The sequence below is a fragment of the Coptis chinensis genome, chromosome 3 (genome assembly GCF_015680905.1).
Source record: "Coptis chinensis isolate HL-2020 chromosome 3, ASM1568090v1, whole genome shotgun sequence".
Lineage (NCBI taxonomy): Eukaryota > Viridiplantae > Streptophyta > Magnoliopsida > Ranunculales > Ranunculaceae > Coptis > Coptis chinensis.
Window position 1 is genome coordinate 82,237,290 of NC_141458.1, and position 23,188 is coordinate 82,260,477.

At 37.5% G+C, this 23,188-nt stretch overlaps 3 protein-coding genes and 1 pseudogene across 4 annotated transcripts; 1 reads left to right on the forward strand and 3 right to left on the reverse strand.

The window, feature by feature from the left end:
• Positions 1-70: 70 nt before the first annotated feature.
• Positions 71-5,443, forward strand: LOC147511114 (ras-related protein RHN1-like; annotated as a pseudogene). The gene is made up of 7 exons (XR_015219209.1): positions 71-261; positions 2,308-2,385; positions 2,480-2,648; positions 2,877-2,925; positions 4,247-4,320; positions 4,684-4,777; positions 5,003-5,443. The product of XR_015219209.1 is annotated as a ras-related protein RHN1-like (transcript).
• Positions 5,444-7,582: 2,139 nt separating this feature from the next.
• On the reverse strand, positions 7,583-16,296 carry LOC147511115 (DNA ligase (DUF630 and DUF632)). The gene is made up of 4 exons (XM_086602912.1): positions 15,069-16,296; positions 13,958-14,133; positions 11,973-12,196; positions 7,583-8,489 (listed from the first exon to the last, which is right to left on the reverse strand). The coding sequence occupies exons 1-4, from the start codon at positions 16,138-16,140 to the stop codon at positions 7,685-7,687; spliced, it is 2,277 nt and encodes a 758-aa protein (XP_086459038.1). The 5' UTR covers positions 16,141-16,296; the 3' UTR covers positions 7,583-7,684.
• Positions 16,297-17,775: 1,479 nt separating this feature from the next.
• On the reverse strand, positions 17,776-21,532 carry LOC147511116 (Putative methyltransferase family protein). Its single transcript, XM_086602914.1, has 8 exons — positions 21,222-21,532; positions 21,058-21,128; positions 20,860-20,962; positions 19,880-19,930; positions 18,861-19,017; positions 18,604-18,748; positions 18,147-18,252; positions 17,776-18,049 (listed from the first exon to the last, which is right to left on the reverse strand). The coding sequence occupies exons 1-8, from the start codon at positions 21,415-21,417 to the stop codon at positions 17,898-17,900; spliced, it is 981 nt and encodes a 326-aa protein (XP_086459040.1). The 5' UTR covers positions 21,418-21,532; the 3' UTR covers positions 17,776-17,897.
• A 505-nt stretch (positions 21,533-22,037) lies between these two features.
• Positions 22,038-23,161, reverse strand: LOC147511117 (uncharacterized). Its single transcript, XM_086602915.1, has one exon. The coding sequence runs from the start codon at positions 23,021-23,023 to the stop codon at positions 22,181-22,183; it is 843 nt and encodes a 280-aa protein (XP_086459041.1). The 5' UTR covers positions 23,024-23,161; the 3' UTR covers positions 22,038-22,180.
• Between the last annotated feature and the right edge of the window lie 27 nt (positions 23,162-23,188).

Here is a 23,188-nt window from a genome sequence, read left to right on the forward strand (position 1 = left end):
CATAGTTTACGTACATGAAGTCATGAAGATAGGGACTGCTGAATCGTTACTTAGACTCATTGACGAGTCACTCACTCAGTGTGCATGCATGTATATAGCCAACACACACTCTGAACAAAACCCACCAGTCAACAACAAACTCAAGAAACAAACCTACCTTTCTCACTACTTTTTACTTATTAATTAGCTTCAAACATATCTCTCTCTAGTTTCTATCTAATGGCCAAGTCAGGAAGCAGCAAGAATATACAGGCCAAGCTGGTGGGTATGTCTTCCCCATCTTTTTGTTTTTTAATATTCTTTAATATGAATATGATCCATCTTTTAATTTTGGCATTTTTTACTTTGATCTTTGTATGGTAAAATATAATATGAATTGCCTTCTATCGATGCTTTATTAAATTGTATGAAATCAATCAAATCATAACTATTAAGACGTTTGCTTTTACTTCTATATATTAATCATGATCATCGTCTTTATCGAATATGGGTTGTCTTGAGTTAGAATCATGAACCCCATTTACGTTGGAAATATTCGTTGCTATTGTGAGAAAAATGAATTTGCACCTGACCCGATTTCCTTCATTTTTGAGACATTTGACACTGGATATGTACTTTAAATGGTAAAAATGAAACTCAAAATGGATTTGTATCGGCAAAGATTTTACCAAACTACTTAATTCTTGACAAGCTGTTTCATAACGACGATTTTGTGTTTTTTTTTGTTTCTAATCTCCATTTATTTATCTAAAGACTTGTAACCCCTCAATTGATTGTTGTTGTTTTACTGAGAGTTGGGAGGAATTGAGGTGTTTGAAGTTTGAGCAACTAAGATTGTGCTTTTTGTTTGGTGTTTGAAGAAACTCTATTGTCTGTAAGCCCAAAACCGAAGACTAGTTCGACACAATTGTCAATTTTTTTTTTTTTTTTCCTTTGTCTGGGGAGTGTAGGGAGGTTCCTTTCTTAGTCAGTTTTGGAAAGACTTTGCTAGTTTGGGAAAATGGTTTGTAAGGGAAAATCACCTCCTTTCCCCTCTTGTGGACGAGGCATACTTGTTTTGGTTAGTATGCTTTACTTCATTGGTTAGGTGTTCTAGATAACTTCAAATTGTCCATGTCTTTTTTCTTCTGACAGAAACATTACTGCTAAATACTATGAGACGGTGTGTCAAACTCGCGAATCATCACCGAAGCAAAGAGAATAGAGGAAGAAAAGAAAGAGGGAGGGAAGAGAGAGTGAGGAAGAGATCAAAAGAGGAAAATCTAAAGTACAGATTTCTTCAAAGAAAATTGAAGGAGAAACAAATGGAAGAATTGAAGAGAAGAGAGGGGTTTCCTTCGGTAACTAATAACCTTGCTTCTGCTCGCCACTGGCGCACCTCTCCTAACTATTGCCCATTTATTCTGGAATAATCTTTTTAGGAGGGACAAGCCTATCCGATACAGGGATAAAAAGAGGGTAACAGGCATTGTAGGCGCGTTAACGCAACTTAACTGTACTTGACGGGTATAGTAGCCTCCCTGGCCTGCTGCCGGAAGAAGAGGAAATAAAACTAGAGTTTCTGGAAATGTTTCCAGAGTGTGAAGTTAATCCCATTTCATTTAGGCGAGAGGAAGTGTAATGGGAAGAGGAAAATGAAGAAAAAGAGAGAAAAGAGATATAAAAGAAAAAGATTGAATAGATTATCCTGAAGAAATTGAGAACATAAAGCAGTGAAGTGGAGCGAGGGAGAAGACGGTTTTTTTCCCTTGAAGACAGACATCAACATAACAGACAATGTTTTAACCCCCACCCCAAGAACACTTGCTTCGTTTGTTTGATCATGAGATCATATATGAAGCCTCTGTCTTTAAGAGAGAACTATCAATGCTTGATGTATGTGGATCTGATGATAGACTGAAGTTGAACTATGGAAAATCCACTGTTAACAGAAATTTTAGGAAACTGGAAAAATTGGGACTGAACCTCGTTGTTGAGCCAGAATTATTTCCACAAACACTGTCATCATGTCAGAGACTATTGAATAGATAGATCAGTGGACATAAAACGGCTATCTCCTTGTTGCTCATTTTTTTCCATTGCTCCTAATGTTACTAAGATGATAAGCTTCTACTTTAAACTCAATCCACTTAAATTTAAACCAAAGGTCGGAATATAGGACTTTGACTTAGGTTCTGTAGATAATTTTCTAATTTCTGATTATGGATCATCAATTCTACTCCTAACGTTTTTTTAGCTTGTGATAGTGGCACTTCCAAAAGCTCGGGACAGAAAATCTAACCACTTCATATAAAATACTTCCTCCAGGTACTTCTTGGGGACATGGGAACTGGCAAAACAAGTTTGGTACTGAGATTCATCAAAGGCCAATTTTTCGATTTTCAGGTTATGTCTGTTTTCTTTTTTCATCCTCTATATACATTGTACAGATAGTTGCATCATGTTCTGGTGAGAAAACCCTGACATAAAGAAATTTCAGGAATCAACAATAGGAGCAGCCTTTTTCACGCATCGTATTGTCTCTGAATGAAGGTACCGTGAAATTTGACATATGGGACTGGCCGGGACAAGAACGATATCATAGCTTGGCTCCTATGTACTATCGTGGTGCAGCTGCAGCTGTTATAGTATATGACATCACCAGCATGGTAAGCTGTTCGTCTATGAAAAACTTTTCTTGTTGAAATGACTTCTGAAGTACCCGTATGGGCAGCAGGATACATGTGTACTATAGTATTATATACCTAATCTTAGTTGCTATGATCATTCTTTCACCTCACTCCAAAAGACACTCTCCGTGGCTAACTATGGCACTTTATATTTCGTAGTTTTTGTTGATAAATCTTATTGACCTACTATGTTGTCAATGGCCTCAGGATTCATTTGTTCGAGCACAAAAATGGATTCAAGAACTAAAAAGACAAGGTGACTCATTACTTTCAAAGCTACAATGCTACTTCTTCTTTTTTAATTTTTCTGGCGATGAAAATTTCATTGAGATCATTGGAATTTTCTCCATTTTCTTGTAAGTAACTAGTCACAAAGCGATGTAGTATTCATTTGTAAGCTAAGAAATTTGACTGCAATATTCACTTTAAAAGGCACATTTTAAACCCATACAGAGAATAATTACAAGTTAAGAATTCAAAATGTGTTTTAGTATTCCACTCTGGTTTACTGTTTAGTCAAAAGCATAAGACAACACTTTGGACTGTTTGTGCGTTGTTGTTCTCTCTAACTATGAAATGATGCAACATGCAAGTGATTACTAAAAACAGGATGGAGTATAAGCGCTAAGTTAGCTACTGTAAACTACTCTACATATTTTCTTCTTTTTGTTCTCTTTATTATGAGCTTTTTCCTGGAATGCTAGACAAATATCACTACATCTTTGGATCATATCATCTCATTTACTAGCAAGGGTATTTATGATTGCTATGCAATCATCAGTCTTATCTACCGTCATAAATACCTCATTACTTGCACGTTTAGGTAATTTTAGCTACAAAAGTTTGACTTGATTAGTAACAAAGACAGTACTCTAAGCTGCGGCTGTAAAATCCATCTTTTTTCTTGCTTGGTGGAGTCCGTCTAATGTCTATGTTTTTCTTTCTGTCATACTCTTTCTCCATCTGGGGAAAATTTTTAGGTGGGACAATGAAATCTTTGTGATCCTTTTGTTTAATTCAGGAACCAACTGAAAAAGATCTTGAAACCTCTTTAGACAATTTTCATGTTCAAGGTCATAACCTTCACATCTTCTCTTCAATCCTCATATATTTCTGCTGTAGTAGACATTACAAGGGATATCAGAAAATCATCTTGGTTCTTGTACGTATACCTTTTTGGTACATTTTACACAAAGATATCCTACTAGTACATTTGATTCCACATTGTTAAGGTTTCGCCCAATTGAAAACTTGGCAAGAATAAACTATTTTATTACTGGGGTTGAGGTACCAGCTCAGCCTGTCCGTTAACAGCATGTAATTATGTCTGCCCTTGTGACAGCCTTTCACAAATACTATGACGTAGGTGTTTATGTAACTTTTTTCTTTTTCTTTTTTTTTAATTGTCTTGTTCTCTTAATGAAATTTTTGGGTTTCTATTGTCTGCAAGACTGGTCGTAAAACGGCTTCCTTTGCTCTTCGATACAGTTAGTGCATATACAGTCTGAATTGAAGTTAAAAGTAGAATATTAGTATTTTGATTTTCTTACATTGGATCTTGATTCGCACTATGTTAGAAAATCCAAATTTGGTAATGGTGTTGGTGGCAAACAAGTCTGATTTGGAAACAAAAAGACAAGTGAAAACAGAGGTACTCCAAAATCATTTAGCTGGTTCTATTTTATTTATGGTGTAATTTTATGTCCTTCTGTAATTTTACAAATTCACCGACACAACACTATTCTTGCATCTAGAACGATTATTAATATTCAAGGGCTCAGCAGTGAGCACTTGTGATGGAAGGTTGGCTTCCCAAGCATTCTTGGTTAAGTTATCTTTCTTTCTACGACAATGTGATTAGCCAATAACATGATTTCTAATTACTTCGTAATTACTACAAATTTATCTAATTCAGTAAGAGTGTAGGATTTAGGAACCTGTTTTTCTCAGTGTTTGTGAATTCCTTAATATTCTTTCCAAGGGTACCATTAAACTGCTCCATTATATCTTACAGAATGGCGAGCAATATGCTCAGGAAAACGGGATGCTTTTCATGGAGGCATCTGCAAAAACTGCACAAAATGTAAATGATCTTTTCTATGAAATAGGTACGCTCTATATGCTTTTATAATTTTTTTCATAGAAACTTCAAATGCTAGATCTGTAAAACAAGCTATTTTTTCGTGATCTTATTACTTGAAAACCTTTTAACATCACCCTTCATTAGGATCTAGTGCTGCTGGGTATTATTTTCATTTGAAGCTTTCTTTTCATTCTACTGGTAAAAAATGATCCTTCGGCACATTGACGTAAACATGAAGACTTTTTTGCAGCAAAGCGATTGGCAAAAGCTAGTCCTTCACGCCCTACTGGCATGAATTTGCACAATGAAATGCAAGGAAGCCAGAGAAGACTATTTTGTTGCTCAGGTTGACGTAACTGCTCGATTTCCACATGTAATTAGCTCAGCCATTTTGATGCAATAAAACTTGCCAGTTTCATTGACTATTGTTTCTGCAATTTCCGGTATTCTCCACTGTAAGACTCGTATGAATCCAGAAACTAATTTAATAGGTAATCTCAGTGTAATCAAGCGCCTTAGGCGCAGTGCCCCACCTTGACCGAGGCGCGGGAGATAACATAAGGCGCGAGTTTTTTGTGCCTTTTTGCATTTTTTGTTGAGGCGCAAGGCGCATAAAGCGCGCGTCTTATTAACTTTTACAGTTTTTTCGTTTTTTTTTACAATTTTTGCTATACGTGACACATTTACACTCGATCCAATTGTTGTATAGTACAAGAAATTGTACAAATTTAATAAGTTTCATTTTAGAGTACACTCTAAACTTAATTTTAACTAGTTTTTGTTAAGTTGTATGGATTGAGATAAGACATAAAAATAAATTAAATGAAGTTTTACGGGATTCTAAAATTTGAATCACGTGTTCTATTTCATAAAGAACTCATTTGGCTCAATTCGATTGGTTCATTATTTTAGTTTATTGAAGTTGAGCTAGATTGTATTGAGAGATACGAGTTTTATTTTGCTCTTTACTTATTGATTGAGATTTTTCTTTTAAATGACTACAATGGTTTCATGTTTACAATCACATAAAATTAATTTTAAAGTTTGGCTAAACAAATTAATGATAATTCATATCATATTTAATATTTATTTTATTTTTTATTTGATATATCTATTTATTTATTACTACGCACCTCACTTCAATCAGGCGTTGCGCCTTAGATACGCTTTAACGCGCCTTGACACACTGGGTAATCTCTTAAGGTGTTTACAAGGATCGATTGGCTAATCAAGACAATGACACTGCATGATAACCATTCAGTGTGACTGTGGATAATGCTATACTAACCTTCCAGTCTTAGGAGGCTTCTTGACTGTTCATAGCAGCCAAACATATTTCTCCGCATGGGAATTTGCTATAAACGAGCATACTTGCCTAAGACATTATAAATAAATTACCAAAAAAAGTAGATTGCAGTCTGAAATATGTGGGTGGTAATGAGTGGGGTGCTGCTGGGAATGCAGTTGTTGCATGTAAAGGAATTTGCTTGAAACGAAATCTAACAAGTCCAATTTGGTACTATACCTAAAGGAAAAGGGGAGAGATCCATAGACAACACTTTTTTATAAAGGTTATATAATCATTTAGAAATTTTGAAGATGCCAAAAGAAGGTTGTAAAATTTAAAATCCTGATCAATAAAAAAAATCACATTTTTAAATCAACTTTTTAAAAGGATAGAGATTTTATAATGAATTCAAATTTTGTGGATATGATATTTATAGTGATAAGATTATACCCATAAAGTACTAGCTCTTAGTTCAACTTAAAAAAGAGTGTTGTATAAACTGTTATACAAATGTAATTTATATGGATCCCATTCCAGCTTTGTATTTGAAACTTGTTTTCTTAAAGAATTGCATAGATGAAAAGCTGCGTTGCCTTTATTTTGTCATCAAAGTGGCCTAAAGACCAAAGCTTACTCCCACTACAGCATTCAGAAATATTTTTCAGTTCTGATTGTGAATGAAGTCTGACCCTTGGATCAATGTCAAGAGGACATATAACTTAAACCTGATCTTATTAACTGCCCCTAAGCGCTAAATCTGAAATATTGTCTCGAGAACATGCTTTGAGCCATGTTGACTCTTGAGCCACTTAAAAACTTGAAGTGTGTATTAAAATGCCAATTGAATAGTACCTAGTATATTTCAAGATGACTTGTTGGTAACCGAAGTACAGGACTTGAGAGCCATGGTTTGCCCACGATCAACTTTGCTGTCACTAATCTCTTGTAGCCGGCGTATTTAACGTTGAACCTAGTTGCTCCTTGTTTAGCCCTGGTAACTTGCGACTGTCTACCAACTTCTGGCTGCGTTTGGTATAGAAGAAAAAAGGATTGTTTTACGCAGCAGCACCCATCAAAAACGTCAACAGCAAAAAGGCAAATTCTTATCTTGAATTTATATCTTGTAAACTTGGACGTCAATATCTTCAGATTGTCTGAAGATTCAGTGTAAATAAATTTTTTTGAGGACAACATATCCCAAAACAGTTTTACACTACTACCAGAAGGTACACAAGAGTCCTAAAGGATATCAAACTTTCAGCAAATAAATTCAGGCTCAAGTTTTCTGAAACTGTTAGAGTATGCTCGTAGGTTGTAACCAAATTTAAAGAAACCATATGCTGCCCGTTTCAAATACATGAAAATGTTGTAACCAAATGTCGAAGATGTTGTGAGCTTTGTGACCCGGCCAATACATGAAAATGGACTGTTACAATGTTGGAAGTCTGTTTCAAATTTTATTCGTCTAAATATGATTTTCGTTGTCTGGTTGTCCCCAACTCACAAAATCAAATGCCAAAAACAATTGAAACTCTCAAAACATCAAAGAAAAGAGATAAATTACTTGTGCAGTTGTCACATATAAAACTACAAGAAAGCCATGTTAAAGTTACAAAACATGAAACATCTACCATAAACAAGAACCTAGCATGAGGAGCTTTCTTTATTACCTTGGGAGAAGGATTGCAATCTCTTGTACATATCAGAACAAGCATGAGCGAAGTCTGACATGGCCCTAAAAAGCTCAGGCAAGTGTGTCTTAAGACTTGTCAGAGATTTCTCCCTTACCTGCCTGCATTGTTTTTGGTGATCTTCAGTTTCTTCCTCCAACCTCTTCTTTAGACTCTCAACCACAAACTGCTTCTCTGCAACCACTGGATCCTTCTGGTTTGCATCTTCAGTACTATCTGGGTCCATCTCATCAGGCGGCGTTCTGCGTTCCATATACTTGTGATGCCAGTCCTCAAACCACCGGCGCTTTTTTTCGTACTCCTTCCTAGTCTCTTCGCATTTCTCCTTCAATTTCACCTCTTCCTCTTGATTTTGGAGTATGGTTTTGATTATACCTGCAAAGCTGAATATCGCATTTCCTGCCAGTTCAGCTGGAAGTTTATCAAGATGTTCATGCCAGGTATACAAAAGGCCCTGGATTGGAGGCAGATGGATTCTAGGTGGGGATGAAACCTTCTCCTTCAGGCTACTCTCAATAGGAATGAGGTTCAGTTTCAACCAGCTATTAAGAGCTTGTATGTACTCTTTCTGATGGGTTACAAGTTTCTGAAACTGTGAGTGCCACTCTTGGACCATCTCATGCAGCTGCACAGTGCTCTCATGGTGCCGCTCACTCGTTTCTTTGGGGGCCTGGGAGACATCAAGGGATCTCAGATCTGCGACAGCTTTCAGTTGGCTGACATGATGTTTATGCATGGAATCCCACATATGAGCCATCCTGCAATTCAGACACCAAAATTAACAGAATAGCAGTCTACTAAATGCTTGTGAAATTACCAAGCAGAGGACTCTATAAGTGAACCCAGTTAAACAATCAACGGGTCTCTTGCAACATTATGCATGAAAGAGCAGATCCCCATCAAACAACACAAAGATACAAGCCACAACAAAACACCTAATTCCACTAAATACATCAATCTGCGAAAAAGCATCGATTTAATGAATATTAGTATCAAAGATTCACCTTTCCCACTGGCCACCCCAATGTAATCAGAATAATTGATAGAAGAAGTTGAAAAAAGATCAAAGTACAAGACGAACTAAGGAAAGAGAGGATGTGATGAATGAATTCAAATGTGTCATAGCTTAAATCCCAATTTGATGCATCATTTCACAACAAAAAGGAACGAGCCACAACCAGAACACCTAACTTAAGTAAATATCTCAATCTCTGAAAACGCATCGTGTAAAGAATTTAGTACGATAGGAACACCATTCTCACCCCAATCTATTCAGAAAAAGCAATGGCAAAGTTTCAAAGCAATGAAAGCACATAAATGAAGGAAATAAAATGTGATCATTGAATATAAATGCTTTACGGTCACAAGCAAGTCAAAATGTGACACAGGTGAGATGAGACCAGGATTTTTCCCTTACTTTTTTTCTTTTATATTCTCTGAATTGAAAATGTGCGTACATGAAATTTTGCTTGAAATAACGATCAACACTTGAAATCTTTTAAGTGGGCAAACAATTTTGAGATGATACAGATGCAAATAGTCGATGCATTTAAACTTTTTCCAGATTATGCTCAAATAAGCTGAGTGGTAGAAATCTACAAACTATTCTTGTGATAGTCTAGTTACAATAGGGCGTGATCAATGAGAATGACGGTAGGGAGGATTGCTTCTGGCTAAGTCTTATACTCACTCAGTTTTTCTGTTTTGATAGAAGATTATAAAGCTCAAACTTTAATAATGTATCAGAAAACCGAAACCAGGAGAAAAGAAACCACAATATTTGTCCACGATGTTTCTAAGAGTTTTTACCTTGAATACCGATAAACACTAAAAACCTTTTGCCGTGGTCCAACATTTTTGAGAAGATATATATGCATATAGTCAATGCAAAAACTCCCTTTTCAGATTATGATCACATAACCTGAGCAGTGGAGATATATTTTGTAAACCTACTGCATCATTGATAGATGGTTATTCACCATAAGTCTCCTTCAAATATCTTGGTCATTACCTACTGCCTATGAGAAGATTAGAAAGCTCAATCTAATGACTTAAAACAAAGGGAGAGTGCATATATCCCAACTAAGGATATTCAAATATTGGAAGTCCAGTTACTCTGGCACTTGCATGCAACAACCGACCCCATCCCGATGCTAGTTAGTAAAAACAGATACATCAATTAGTTGGTAAACAAAAACTAGTTAGTAAAAACAGATACATCAATTAGTTGGTAAACAAAAAACTAGTAAACAAAATCTTTCCTCAAATAAAAATTTGGTCGAAACTTCCTAGTACAGCAAATACCTGCTCAAGTATTTAATGCGTGCTTGCACGTTTGAGCACACATGTCTGTACATGTTTATGCATGTGATGTAAATAGTTGGCAGAAGCGTGAATCAGTTTGCGGAAGAGTAACACAATATCACAATTCACAAAGCACAAGGCATAGCACTCCCGAATAAAAGAAACCTTGAGTTTCATTAACAATAAAAAGTACCAAACTCAACAACAATTGATGGCTCCATGCCTTATTTATAAGATTCATTTCTAAATAGGAAAAACACGTGCTCAAAATAGGATTACTGGGTAACCAAGAATCTTTGCTGTTACATGAAACTAACAAACACATGCTCAAGAGGTTGACTTTCTAGTCAAGAAACAGTAGTAAACAATAAAAGCAAAATAAAGGTTTATATTTGTTTCATTGTTTTTAAGTATGATGTTTGCCCATTAATGATACTTACCAGTTCCGTGGTTCCTAAGTTATTAATATTTACATTTTGTACCCGCCCCTCCTCCCCGGTTGTCGTCCTACTGTCATACGAAAGTTTGGGTTGGGGGGACCCCGAGCTGTCAAGTTTTGATTAATCTCGGTAAATTCTTCAAGATTTGCCTGCCACTTTGGTAAGAATATATCAAGAAATATTGGGTGCTGGCCTATTTCTCTCCCTCCTATTTTTTTCTCTTTCGCAAATTGATTGTCACGTATGACCAAGATAAGACTTTGTAACCGAATTCAAAGCCTGTGTTGATCTTACGGTTCGACAACCTTGTTCCTTGCGAAGAACACAGATTCTCACTCAATAATTCAACTGGCAAAATCTTTCTCAAACACTCAAACTTTATTATTCATCAACTATAACTATGGCCTAAGGCCTACAACTCAATATATAGCTAAAGAAACTATGAACACAACAAAACAACAGCAAAAAGGCTTTAAATTTTATTGGACCAGCTGAACACAAAAACCATCTTCCAATACCTATACATGATGAGATTCTATTTAGACGGACTCTGGGGGATAACTTTAGAGAAATTAATTTCAATCGCCTTATTTAAATTCTTAAAATGGTTGTCATCTCTTGGATCTTATTCCTTTTGTTTAAAAACTCTTGGATTGCCTTACTTCTAGAGGATATTCAGCCTTTATCCGCCAAATTGTTCCTGTATAAGCGGGTTGGCAGATTGAACAACGATAGATAGTAGGCATTATAGTTAGAGCCTCACTGTTGCATATCTGCTTCTTCTGTTGAAAAACAATTACTTTACCCATTCATAAAAACAAGAAATAAATTAGTAAATATAATTTATGTAATATAATTTTTATTTTATTTTTTTGCTCGGTAATATTATATAATATGTAATATAATATCCAATTCAGCTCTTTAACTTTAGGTCCTCAAGCTTACCCAGAGCCATCTACCATGCAAATTTGTTATGGTAAGTTAGAAAAGTTTTGTGATACTCCAGTTCTTAAATTTCTAATGCAAAGGACTGAAGTTTTATACAGCTGCAATTCATTCAAAAAGGCTTTCTTCTAAGTTCTAACAGTTCCCAGTTCTATGAAATCCTTGCTTAGCGGCCCTAAATAGGGGTCTTGTAGTCAAAGGTGCTATTTTTGTTTGACACAAGTGATGCATCTGAATGAGGAAGGCTCAGACCTTCCTCTTATGATATTCAGAAGGAGAGGAAAAGCAGCTTCCTTAATTCCTCTTTCGAGCAGGAGAGTAATGTATAGACTCATGCAAAGAATTGTCCCCTACTGAAAGAAGAGGTGGCGCAACTTTCCCCCAAACAGGAAGGAACATGTTACTCCTATCTGTTACAAGAATTAATTCACTCCAAAAAATAAAGTATTAAGAGACTAGACTGACAGGTTATTCGAATAAGGCATTAGAGTCATCGACCACATGCGATGTTATATGTAAGATATGAGAGCCTAATTTTAACAAGAAACTTACCCATCAACAAGAGTAACAAGTTTTGGGTACAACTGATCATCACGTAAGCGGTTTATTTCTGAAACCGTTGAATCCATCGATTGCATGTCGACAATGTATCTTGTATGCAAATGACTTACAGCTGCTTTCGTTTTTTCCAAGGATTCAGTGCTTGTGCCACGTTTCTTTTGCTTATTTAACAGTGATACCTTCCTCTGGTACTCCAGCTTCATAAGCTCACCTGCCTGTCAGATAAGAGTTACGTTAATGCATGATTCAACAAGAACTAATTGAAAAGTGCAAAAAAAATTAGGAACTTTACATAAGGTCTTGGGTTGGATACCCCACCGTCACCAGGAAAGGGGGGTTTAAGGGGAACAGGGAAGAAACGTTTTATATATAACTTAAAAAATTGAAAATCAAGGGATGACCAAAAAAGTCAAAATAATTGTTCCACCACCTTACTTAGCTCCGACATAGCAAGCTGATTTTCACTTATTTGTGGTATTACTTAGGTCTCATTTGGCATTCTGTAATCCTTAAGTTGTTTTCTTTGTTCAATTTTTGTAAGTTACTTCGTTAAACATTGGAGATCGAACTCAAAACCAATTGGCAATGAGTGGAATTTTGAAAAGCTGGATTCCTTAAACTTTCTCTAACCACATTTTAAATAACAATTTATCCAATGGTTCAACTTTAAAACAACAGAATGATCCACAAGTGTGGGCTCCAAATCAAAGAAAAAAGCACCAGAAAAGTACAGAGATGCCAAATGGGGGCTTACTCATCACTATGGTAATGTTACATAAACTACTGTTGAGCAATCGGTTACAACAGTCGTTGATCAACAGTTGCTCTAAAAGCCCGAGACTGTACAGAGGTGCACCAACAATGTATGTCCAAAACAGTAAATGTTTTATATGTTAAAAGGCAACAACACCTTTGGAGTACACACTTGCAGTTGCAGTTGTCGACAAATAATTCTCTACGAATTGGGAGGCTTGCCACTTCCCATAAAAAAAAACCAAATGAGAATTTATAGCTCTAAGCCCAAGGAGTGACCAGAGAGGAGAACCTTATAACTGACTATGAAGAGAATGATGATGGAAAACGAAGAGTGAACAGAGATGTGCATGCTTTTTGCTCCTGACAGAGATGAAACACTGCGAGGTCAAGGAGAATGAACCCCCTCCCCTCCTTTAACACGGCTTCCCACACCAATAAAAGAATAAATGAAAAGAAGAAAGTATGTTCTATTAGTTCCCCAATAAAGATTATCTCTTTGAACCTCTGTGGCTTTGCTTCCATGAAGAACCGGGTTGTTAATCTGGTACAGAGAAACCCAAATACAAGTTAAAAGCTCAAGAGATTTCAAACTTTCAACCCTACAGGACCTACATGGGTCTGTCTTCTGCCTGCACATAAAATAAATTCCCAAAAGTACTGTACCCCTTGTCAGCCGATTCGCTCTTAAATCTACTACAAAACTGTGCTGGTTTGTAAAACTTTGTCTTTGTGGAAGACAGTTTCGGTAAATTCCTCTATATTTAATTCACCACCCATAGAAATGAGCAATAATCAATGGAAAGGAGTGTGAAGAAAGAATATTATGTACAGGGAAGAAATTTGAAACACATAGGAAAGTGCAACCTATAGATTTGGTACCAATAGGGCACTTCTAGATTAGGGAGTGAATGAAATAGAAGAACCTCAAATAATAACTCCAACCCGTCATTCACAATGAAATATCCCATCATCATCCTTTAAAGGAAGATACAGAATCGTATAATTATAATAGTTAAATATTACAACTCCTGCATTAAGCAGATAACACAAAAAGCACCCAGAACGGTTCCTAAGATCAAGAATATGAATTGTCCATGTGCTAACTAGCACTAAGAGAACTGTAGACGAGAAAATCTTAATCTGAAAGTTAACATGTTTGAATGACAGTTGACTGGAAAAGCTGTAACTGAGAACAAAGTGTAAAGAGAGAAATCACAAACCTTCACTTCATCATAAAGCTTTTTCTCCCAAGCAAGCAACTTATCCAACACGGTAGCATGAGTTTCATGTTCTTCTGCATCAAAGTCATCTTTTCTGTCAGTAGAATTTGGCATACCTCTGAAGGATCTATTCCACGTAATAACACGCATAACCCTTGCGGAATGATCTATGTGTCCTGCAGAGAACAATATTATGAGCACATCAATATTTTCAAAAGTCATATTGTAAATGTGAAGAAACGCGCATAAACTTTATTAGAATACATCATAACTCAGAAGAATCAATTTCATAACATGAATGTAGTAAAGCTTTTCAAACAACAAAGCTTGAATATGTACTACTGGCTGTGGAAGACATGGATATATCTCTAAATAGCACATGTGCAATTTGATCTGCGCTCATTTGAGATTCAGTTCAACCACAACCCATCAAGCAAGCTATTCATTTGCTTTCTAGATTCAGGATCATGTTGCATATTGACCCCTCTTCATAAACTCTTAATGCCAACAGCAATGATACTAGTGTAGAATGACGATTACCAAAACACATTGCTAAACCAATGTATACCACCTCACTAGGAAGTGCCAGGTGCTCACTACATCACCACAAAAGTAGAGATTCTACCTGTATCACAAGTGGGTCGGCCACGCAATCGAGATTTGGATACAATGGATGACCTCTTGCCTGTCTCCACCAAGGCAGCTTCTGCACACTTGTGACAACTAAAAGGGCAACAATAAGTTACTCATGTATTGTGGCATTCCAAAAGATGATTCAATCTCTCCCAAGGTACATGCCACTAGACTTCCTATATAGCAAGACTGAAATGGATGCGACTCTCTTTCTAGCCTAAGCACTTTTGTTAAAGGCGTCAAATGCATTTCTCTCAGACTCATCTCCTTATCACTCCAGGTGGTGTGTAATTGTGTAAATACAAGGCAAAACAACTTTTCTACGATTCTCTTGTAATACTCAAAATCAAATTAAGAGTGAAAATTCACTCTACATAGATTTATGAAAAGAAACAAGCATTGATGTTCTTGACAAGTATGATTCTAAATACCTAAAAAAGCCAAACAAAAATTTGGACAAGTTTCAATGGTGAGATACCTCGATTATCCGCAAAATTGGAGTGATAATGCAACCGTGTAGCCTCAAGCATCTTAGAAACCACATGAGCAGTCTCTGAAGCCTTGAGAAAATTATCATCAACTTCACCTAGTATCTGTAGCAAACTAACATTCGTCACAGCAGCAGGTTTTCCTCCTCGCCTAGCATCTTGAGGAGCAGTATTTGAATGTACCATTTGCTTAACTTTCTTCATAGGCTTTCCCACTGCCTCAGTCTCAACAACTCTCTCAGGTGTTCGAGGTTCCACATCATTATTACTAATACCCTCACCATCACCATCAACATCACCCATACTCCTCTCAACACCAACATGAACACTACTACTACCAGCATTCTCCGATCTCTTAAAATCCATATTACTATAACCCCCACCATCACTCTCATTATCAGATGGTCTAATTTCATCAGTCTCGCTTAAGGAAGGACCCGCCATGTTTTCCACCATAGGGAAAAAGTAGTCCCAAGTCGTCCCCTTGGTGTCCGGTGGCGGTGGCGGTGGTGGCATTGGCTCAGTGGTAGGTGTCCTAGGTGGCGAAGGGACAGCCTCCTTCGCTCTCCCATCCCCAATGCTCCCACCACCAATAGTCTTACTACGCCTATGAATCAAATCATGCCCACCCTCATGGGCTTCTTCTTCATCATTATCATCTTCTTCCAAAATGGGGTCACTTTGTTTCAAGTCAGGCTTGGGCATACCAAATTCAGGCATGGTAGAAGCACGTTTAAGAGGCGGGGCAGGTGAGAAACTTGGTAAAGGAGGTGGTGGTGGAGGGAGTGTTTCAAAAGGAGGTTGAGTTGTAGGTTGGTGATGAAGTGGAACATTATTATTATTATTATTATTATTAAGATGATGATGATGAGGGTCTTGAACAACTTCACCTTGTCCATAATCACTAAGCGCAGCACCAGTGTTCTTTAAAGACATAGTGTATGCAGAATGAGCAGCAGCAAATGCATTGCGTGTTGTAACAGCTTCTTTCATGAACTGTTTCCTGTCTTTGCATCTTGATACTGCTTCTTCATTCTCGATCTTTGATTGTGTACATCCCATTTTTTTATATTCGGAAATCTAGATTAGTAGCAGCTGCTCAACATTTGAGAATAAAGATTGGATTTTTATCCTTTGTCTGAAACTGCTCAACACACTTCCAGCCAAAAGCCAAAAGTAAGAAAAAAAGATGCCCCTGGGTTGCAGAATTGCAGCACTTTTTTTGAACTTTTTAGAAAAATATTCTTTTATGCTTCCACTACTTACAAAATGCCAAGAAATAGCGGCGATATGTGGAGAAATCGGAACAATACTTTACAGTGTTGGTGTATTTGCATACCGACATTTTGGTATCTGGTCTGCGATCTACTTTGAAGTTTGAACTGTTTGAAGTTTTAATTCCAAGTGTGTTGAAGCTGGCTTAGTTGCCAAGGCAGTGAGGGATTGGACCTTTTGTTAATGAAATAGCTTTAATAGAGATATTTTAACCATTTATCAGAAGAATATTGTTGTTGGAAAGTCAAAATTAAATTAAATGAGATTGCATCTGCATGCAATAAGATGTTGAGATTTAGTGAAAGAGGTCCACGCTGGTTGGTTGGATGGGTTATGTTTTGAGGTAGATTGATTATAAGTTTAAGAGACGTCACTTTCTAATCTGAGGTTTTAATTGTTTGTATTAGATTTGACGAGGAAAGATAGATTGTTCTGCTTCTTATGTTATGGACGAATAATAAAGTCTAAAAAGTATTATAGAGCGACCTAACTAAGTTTAGTTAGTGTTTGTTGGGAATAAGACAGCTTACACTACAAAATCTCACTACAAGACACCATCCATGACAAGCATAGTTGCCTAGATGGTGATATATGAAAGAGCTAGATATGAAATTGGATGCGGAGTTGAGGACTCATCCTGACTTTCGGTGGACTTTCTTTCAAGTTGATATTTTCATTGGAGTCATTTTCATAAGGTTCGTTTTAGTTGGCCCATCTATGTATTTTTTAGTAGGACTTGCCTCCTCAATGTGTTTGTCTTTTCTTAGAGAAATAAAAATTTGCACCGTCTTAGCTGATAACTTTCTAGTTTCTACTACTTCTCACTCCATGACAACATTTCGTTGTAACAACTGAAGACACTGAGTAGGGTTTGTTGCACCAATCTCGTCTAGGTATTGAAGGGTGGAATGCGAAATTGCGTAGACCTCAACCATTTCAAATTTTGGGATGCCTAGATCAAGATGAAACATTTCAAAATATTGCAACTTAAATGCAGACACTATGACTGAACACCTGATTAAGGGTGGAATTCAAAGGGTGGAATTCGAACTAAACAAGCCGAACTTTACCATGTTCAAGCTTGGCTCGCTAATTACACGGGCTTTAAATTGAGCTCGAACTCGGCTCATATAGTTAAACGAGCGAGCTCAAGCCGAGCTTAAACGAGCCGAGCCCAAACCGAGCCCGAGCCGCTCGGTCATTTTACACTATAAATATGTTATTTGAGCTAAACGAGCCGAGCTTCATCAAGCTCGTTTGTTACACGAGTTTTAATTTGAGCTTGAGCTCGGCTCATATAGTAAACAAGCGAGCTCGAGCCGAGCTTAAACGAGCCAAACCCAAGCCAAGCTCCGAGCCCTCGGCTCAAATTCCACCCTTACACCTGATGTAGTATTCCAGTAGCACTCTATTAGATGTATCTTTTCCACTCAAAAGAGAACATTAAACTATGTCTACAAGTAAAGAATGAACACTTTCTAGATCACCATCACATATATGAATACAAGAAAGTACAAAAAATTGATTCCTGTTGCTGAAATTTCTCAATAGGCAGGGTCAGATGAAAGATATTTAATCTGCCAAATTTCAACACTCTCTTGTCTATCATACTCCCTCACATATTGTGGGATATCTGCAAGATCAATTTGCTTGCCAACAAAACGCGGCAGTAATCCATTTTCAAGATGCCTGCATTCTACATCATCCATTCAAAACCAAAGATAAGCAAGATCGAGATTCTCTGAAGAAACACGCAATAAGATGGGCACTGTTACGAGATCTAGAGTGTGTACCTTCTGCATCACGCAGATAGCTTTGAAAACGTGAATACCCATTTGCAATGACATCCAAATCATCAAGACTGAAGTTGTAGCGCTTTTCCAGTGCCAAATATAAAACCTGGAAAAGGAACCATTGCAATACTCTTACTTTTTTCTGTCTACAGTACGTTGTCGAATACAGGGCAGAAATACTATCCTATCAGGATTAACAGTTCACAATTTCCCACTTCCAGAACCACTAGATCATTTAGTTCTTAACACCAAATGACATTTATTGATCACCAAGTCAGGTGTCCTATACGGGATACAGATGGTGATTGTTATGACAGTGGGAGTTTAGTTTCTTAAATGCACAATGTAGCAAGACAGTAGACTACTAGACTCTCAGTCTCTTGTTTGGCTAAAAGCTTCCAACATCCTTCAAAACTATTTAAGAAATAACCTATCGCGCTAATTACTTCGTTATTACCTTTGTGGAGCCTTGTGCCATCAGGATTTTTAGAGTATTGAACAATGCATCAGTCAGGTCATCACTATAAATCACATCAGCAGCAAAGAGTAATGAAGCTTTCTCAGCTTCTTCAACTTCTGATGGAGTCCAGGAGAATTTGTAGCTACATGACATAACAAGAGATAAGAACATTTTACAAAAATAAATGAAATGAAGTCATGACTACGATGCAACAGGACACCTTCAATCAGTTTATCTTTGTGTCAATGTTTCACCTTTCCTGAGATCTCAACTCATCTGGACCATCTGATGGGGGCCATGACTTATTCCAATCAAGTTGACGTACATAAACTGAAGTTTGATGATTCTCAAATATCTCAGCGTTAAGATGAACATTCATAGCACAGTTATTGAGAATATCATCACCATGGTCTGGTATCAATTGCATAAGATAACTTGTTTGAGATATAGTGTGATAATTGAAACTCGAAAGTTAAAGGACAAGCAAAGGCAAGCTAAAAGAGTCTATCAACCAAAAAGTATATGACAAATTGACAAGAAAAAGTCTGAAGAAGAAAAATACAAGATAAGATAGAACATCAAATTGATGGACAAATGAATCAAATGAACATGATTAATGAGGAACTCAGAGAAATTTTCTGTAATCTATCTCATAAAAGTATAAGCCAACTCCACCAAAAAAAAACCGGTTCATTATTTCTCAGCATTATTAGTTTACACCAGGTTTACCACGTATCACCCCTATGAAATTGAAGCCTTCTACCAAATTAATTAGTTTCCTTCATATGGAAATAAAATCCTTCAGCATATAGATTATGCTTTTTTCCCTAGTTAAGTGCTAGACTAGTATGATATATGAGGGCCATCTTAGGTCAATATTTGGGAGGTTAATAGCATTGTTAGCATTTATTTGGTTTTTGTCTATGCAGTTAACGGCTCTGGCACTAGCTAGGCACTACGGGTGAGCCTAGGAGCTAGCGCTGGGCCTATGTGGACCTAGGCAGGAGTAGGCGCTTATGGGTGCGAACGTGCGAGCTTAGATGTGCTTAGGTGAAAGGCACTAGAGGTGAGCCTAAGCGTAGCACTGGATCTAGGCACGCCCCATAGTTGTGTATGTGAGCACAGTAAGTAATGGGGACATGGAACAAACTCCAAGAAATATTGTAACAATTTATCTTAGATCCATATGATCAGGCCATTTGGGGTATATTCAGTATGTTTATGAAGAGAACATAAAAAAAGTAGCCAATTCTAAATTCTAAGCATAGCATACCGGTTAGGAAGACGGTCTTAGCAACACGTGCCAGTAATATACCAACTAACCCTGGTAAAAACAGAGAAATAAAATCCTGTCAAGATGATACAGAAAAACAGATGTTCAAACACTGCATCTGGAAAGTGCATTTGGCAAGTCAAACGTAACACGAGATTCTTGACATTTCTGGCAAAGCTAGACTAGTTTCAGTGATAATGCTATGTGGATGCCATGATCGAGGATCTTATTATAGCAAAATTTGGCAAAACAAATTTATTGGAGATATCATCACTATGGGTGTGCCTCATTCTTTTTGGGTTTCAGTTAGAAATTGAGTGCGAGAAACAGAGGGATAATACATTGAATATTAGCAAAAGATAAGTAACATGATAGATTCTCAATACACTATTACCCATTCATAACGTGGTGATTACTGTTGAGATAAATAGGTCCACTCTCACATTGGGCAGTTCAAGGCAATATGTAAGTTCTTTGGGGTGTTCCACTCATTGACAAATGGTTTTATGTAGGATACTCCACATAATAGCAGGCTATTGTGTCTTTGCCCAGCAGCCCATGTGCTCCACTCACTGGCAATTGGTTTTGAGTTTGATGCTCCAAGTTTAATATGTAAGAGTTGGATCTTATATTTATGATGCAAGCCTTCTAAATGCCAGATGTGCTATATCTCAACAATGGTGAACGAACTCTCTACAGAAATAGAACATAAGAACTTATCTTAACTAGTGATTTACATGGGCTGGAACTATGAGGGAAAGAAGAAAAAGGGGGAAATATAGATAAACGTATGTAAGATATAAATTGTTAATACTTGCAAATGACAGCTTTGAATTAAGTCAATGAGCCCAGGTTCTGGTCATTCCTGTTACATGACAACTCAATAGAGGATTTATTCCTTATGTTTGCTATTCAGCAGTATAGAGAACTGAAACTACAGTAGATGAAGTGCAATCAAAATGGAAAGAGGAACCAAATACCTGTTCCAGCGCCAAGTTCAAGTGCAATAATTCCATCCAAGATATTCATTGTGAACAGAGTATGCAGCACAAAATCAGCTAATACTAGTTCTGCTCTCCAAACCTGAAAGGTAAAAACACACACACAGACACACACAAGGGATGATGGTAACTGAATTACACATATTGCATAGAGAAAAATAAGGAACACTGCATCACCTGAAGTCCAACACTAGGAATTGTGGACGTGATATTATGTTGGATGGTCATTCGACATTTACTAGAAGGCTCTGCACAGCATAAATGATGTTTGAATGTAAAGATTACATGGTCCCATAACTAAATAGAAACTAGATACAATGTTAAAAAAACAAAGGACTTACTGCTTTGTCGATCAAGAACAAGATCACCATCTTCATCCAAAGTAATTTCCCGGGCATTCAACAACGTTCCTTCATTACTAGGAGGAGGAAAAGGGAAGGAAAAGTGGGATAAGTGGGATCCATGTAAATTTGGAGGGCAACCCAAGTGAACCTCACTCATCACTTCTTCTTGATCCCTTCTGCAATTGTCTTCCATGAACGTCAACACTCTCACTTCCAAGTTTCAAGTCTTGTCTGTTTTTTCAGTTTTTGATTACAAATGAGGATCGGGTGGGCCGGGAACTCAAAATCTTGTGGGCTTTCACATTCTGAGTGCAGGCCTACCCTGGCCCTTCCCAGCCCGTTTGACAAGCATGCATTGTTGGCTCTGTACACAATGGTCACTCTTGGAAGGTTCTACACTAATAAAGCTCAACAAAACCAAGAAGTCCAAGATAGATTGTTGTTACCCATGTAGGCAAAGCTCGTTCAGCGAGCAGTTTTGACTACTTCAACACGTTACGATGTTAAGACAACAAAAATAGAATAAAAGATTGAAACTACCAATTCTTTTAAGAAAGATCGAAGAACCATGTCACATGAAAGAGGAGAAGACTTGTGCTTTTCACTATAGTCCAGCAACAACACCCACACACACACATATATATATATATATATAGAATAGAAAACAAACATCTGCAGTAGCAGGAAACACAGAGAAGTTGCTTGGGCGTGACTTTGGTTCGGGAGCCATGCAGTCACGCCTGCTTACATTACAGCTTTTGAGCCACTTTCTTGGCTTGTTGCTATCTTTCTTTCCTCTCAACTCTTGAAGTACAGTACAATTTACCAAATAAAGAAACAAAATAAAGAAGAAAATTCACTGATCCATATTGACAGGATAACAAATTAAAGAAACAAAGGGTTGACCAGTTTATGATCTAGTAGTGATCGATGGAGTCATGGATCATGGATTGTGGTCACCATGAAGGAGAGGTGCGAGGGGAACCAGATGTGGATGACGATAGACCATTATTACTGTCTGAACCACTACCTGAAGTGCCTAGTGAACGTGCATCCCCCAAAGAGACTGAACAAGCCTGAGCAGGGAGTTTCTTCATTGGGGTTAATGGAGGAGTCATGGGAAGTGATGAGGGACTGGATGGTGACGGTTTACAATTATCGTCATCTTCACTGGATGAACCACTCCTTCCTAATCGCGAAGGTGATGTATCCGGTGTCTCGAAAGGAGTATCAACTCTAATTGGCCTGCACATTTCATTATCGTAGATGGGATTCGAAATGTAAACTAAATGCTCACCATCACTGCCACTCTTTCTGCTAGCTTGACCTTCTATGGTCACTTCTTGAATCGGCTGATGTGAGAAGACAGGTAGATAGGAAGTAGAAGGGGATGAAGCAGATACGATGCCAATGCAATGTGTGGAGCTGTTTGGTTCTTCAATAGTGATTTCATGAACATTATCCAACTTAGGGTGCTGTTTTTGTTGCTTGTGCATATCATCCTTCTCTTCTTTGCTGATGATGGTGGGGAAGAGAAGGCTTCTTGGAGCTCGAAGAACACCTTGGGCATATATACTACTGAAAGGAGTTGATGTGTCTTGTTGGCCCTGAAGGGCATCTGTGCTGGTAGTAGAAGTGGTATTGGTGTTGATGGGAGCAGCGTCTTGAAGTGAACGCTTGCGCAGTAGTAGAGAACAGTATAGCTGAGCCAACAACACCAGTAGCAGCGCCAGTACTACCCCCAAGCTGACCACCATTACTAGTGATGCAACCACTAGTAACTTGGTTGCTTCCTTCATCTCTCTCTCTCTCTCTCCTCCCTCAAAGATTATTAGTGTGAGATTGTAGTAAAATTTATAGAGGGAACTGTAAGAACAAGGGAAGGCAGGTACAGGGAATTTTGGCGGGAAATGGTACTTCCAGCTTCCACTTTAGCCTTTGACAAAGAAAGAAGATGAATGGAA

Coding starts and splice junctions, on each gene's coding strand:
- LOC147511115 (XM_086602912.1), bottom strand. CDS start 16,140: ATGGGATGTACACAATCAAAGATCGAGAATGAAGAAGCAGTATCAAGA. Junction 12,197..13,957: donor AGCTTTATGATGAAGTGAAG/GTTTGTGATTTC, acceptor CTTATCTGACAG/GCAGGTGAGCTTATGAAGCT. Junction 8,490..11,972: donor CTTGTTACTCTTGTTGATGG/GTAAGTTTCTTG, acceptor TCTGAATTGCAG/GATGGCTCATATGTGGGATT.
- LOC147511116 (XM_086602914.1), bottom strand. CDS start 21,417: ATGGAAGACAATTGCAGAAGGGATCAAGAAGAAGTGATGAGTGAGGTT. Junction 19,018..19,879: donor TAAGACCGTCTTCCTAACCG/GTATGCTATGCT, acceptor AATTGATACCAG/ACCATGGTGATGATATTCTC. Junction 18,749..18,860: donor GAGTTGAGATCTCAGGAAAG/GTGAAACATTGA, acceptor TATGTCATGTAG/CTACAAATTCTCCTGGACTC.
- LOC147511117 (XM_086602915.1), bottom strand. CDS start 23,023: ATGAAGGAAGCAACCAAGTTACTAGTGGTTGCATCACTAGTAATGGTG.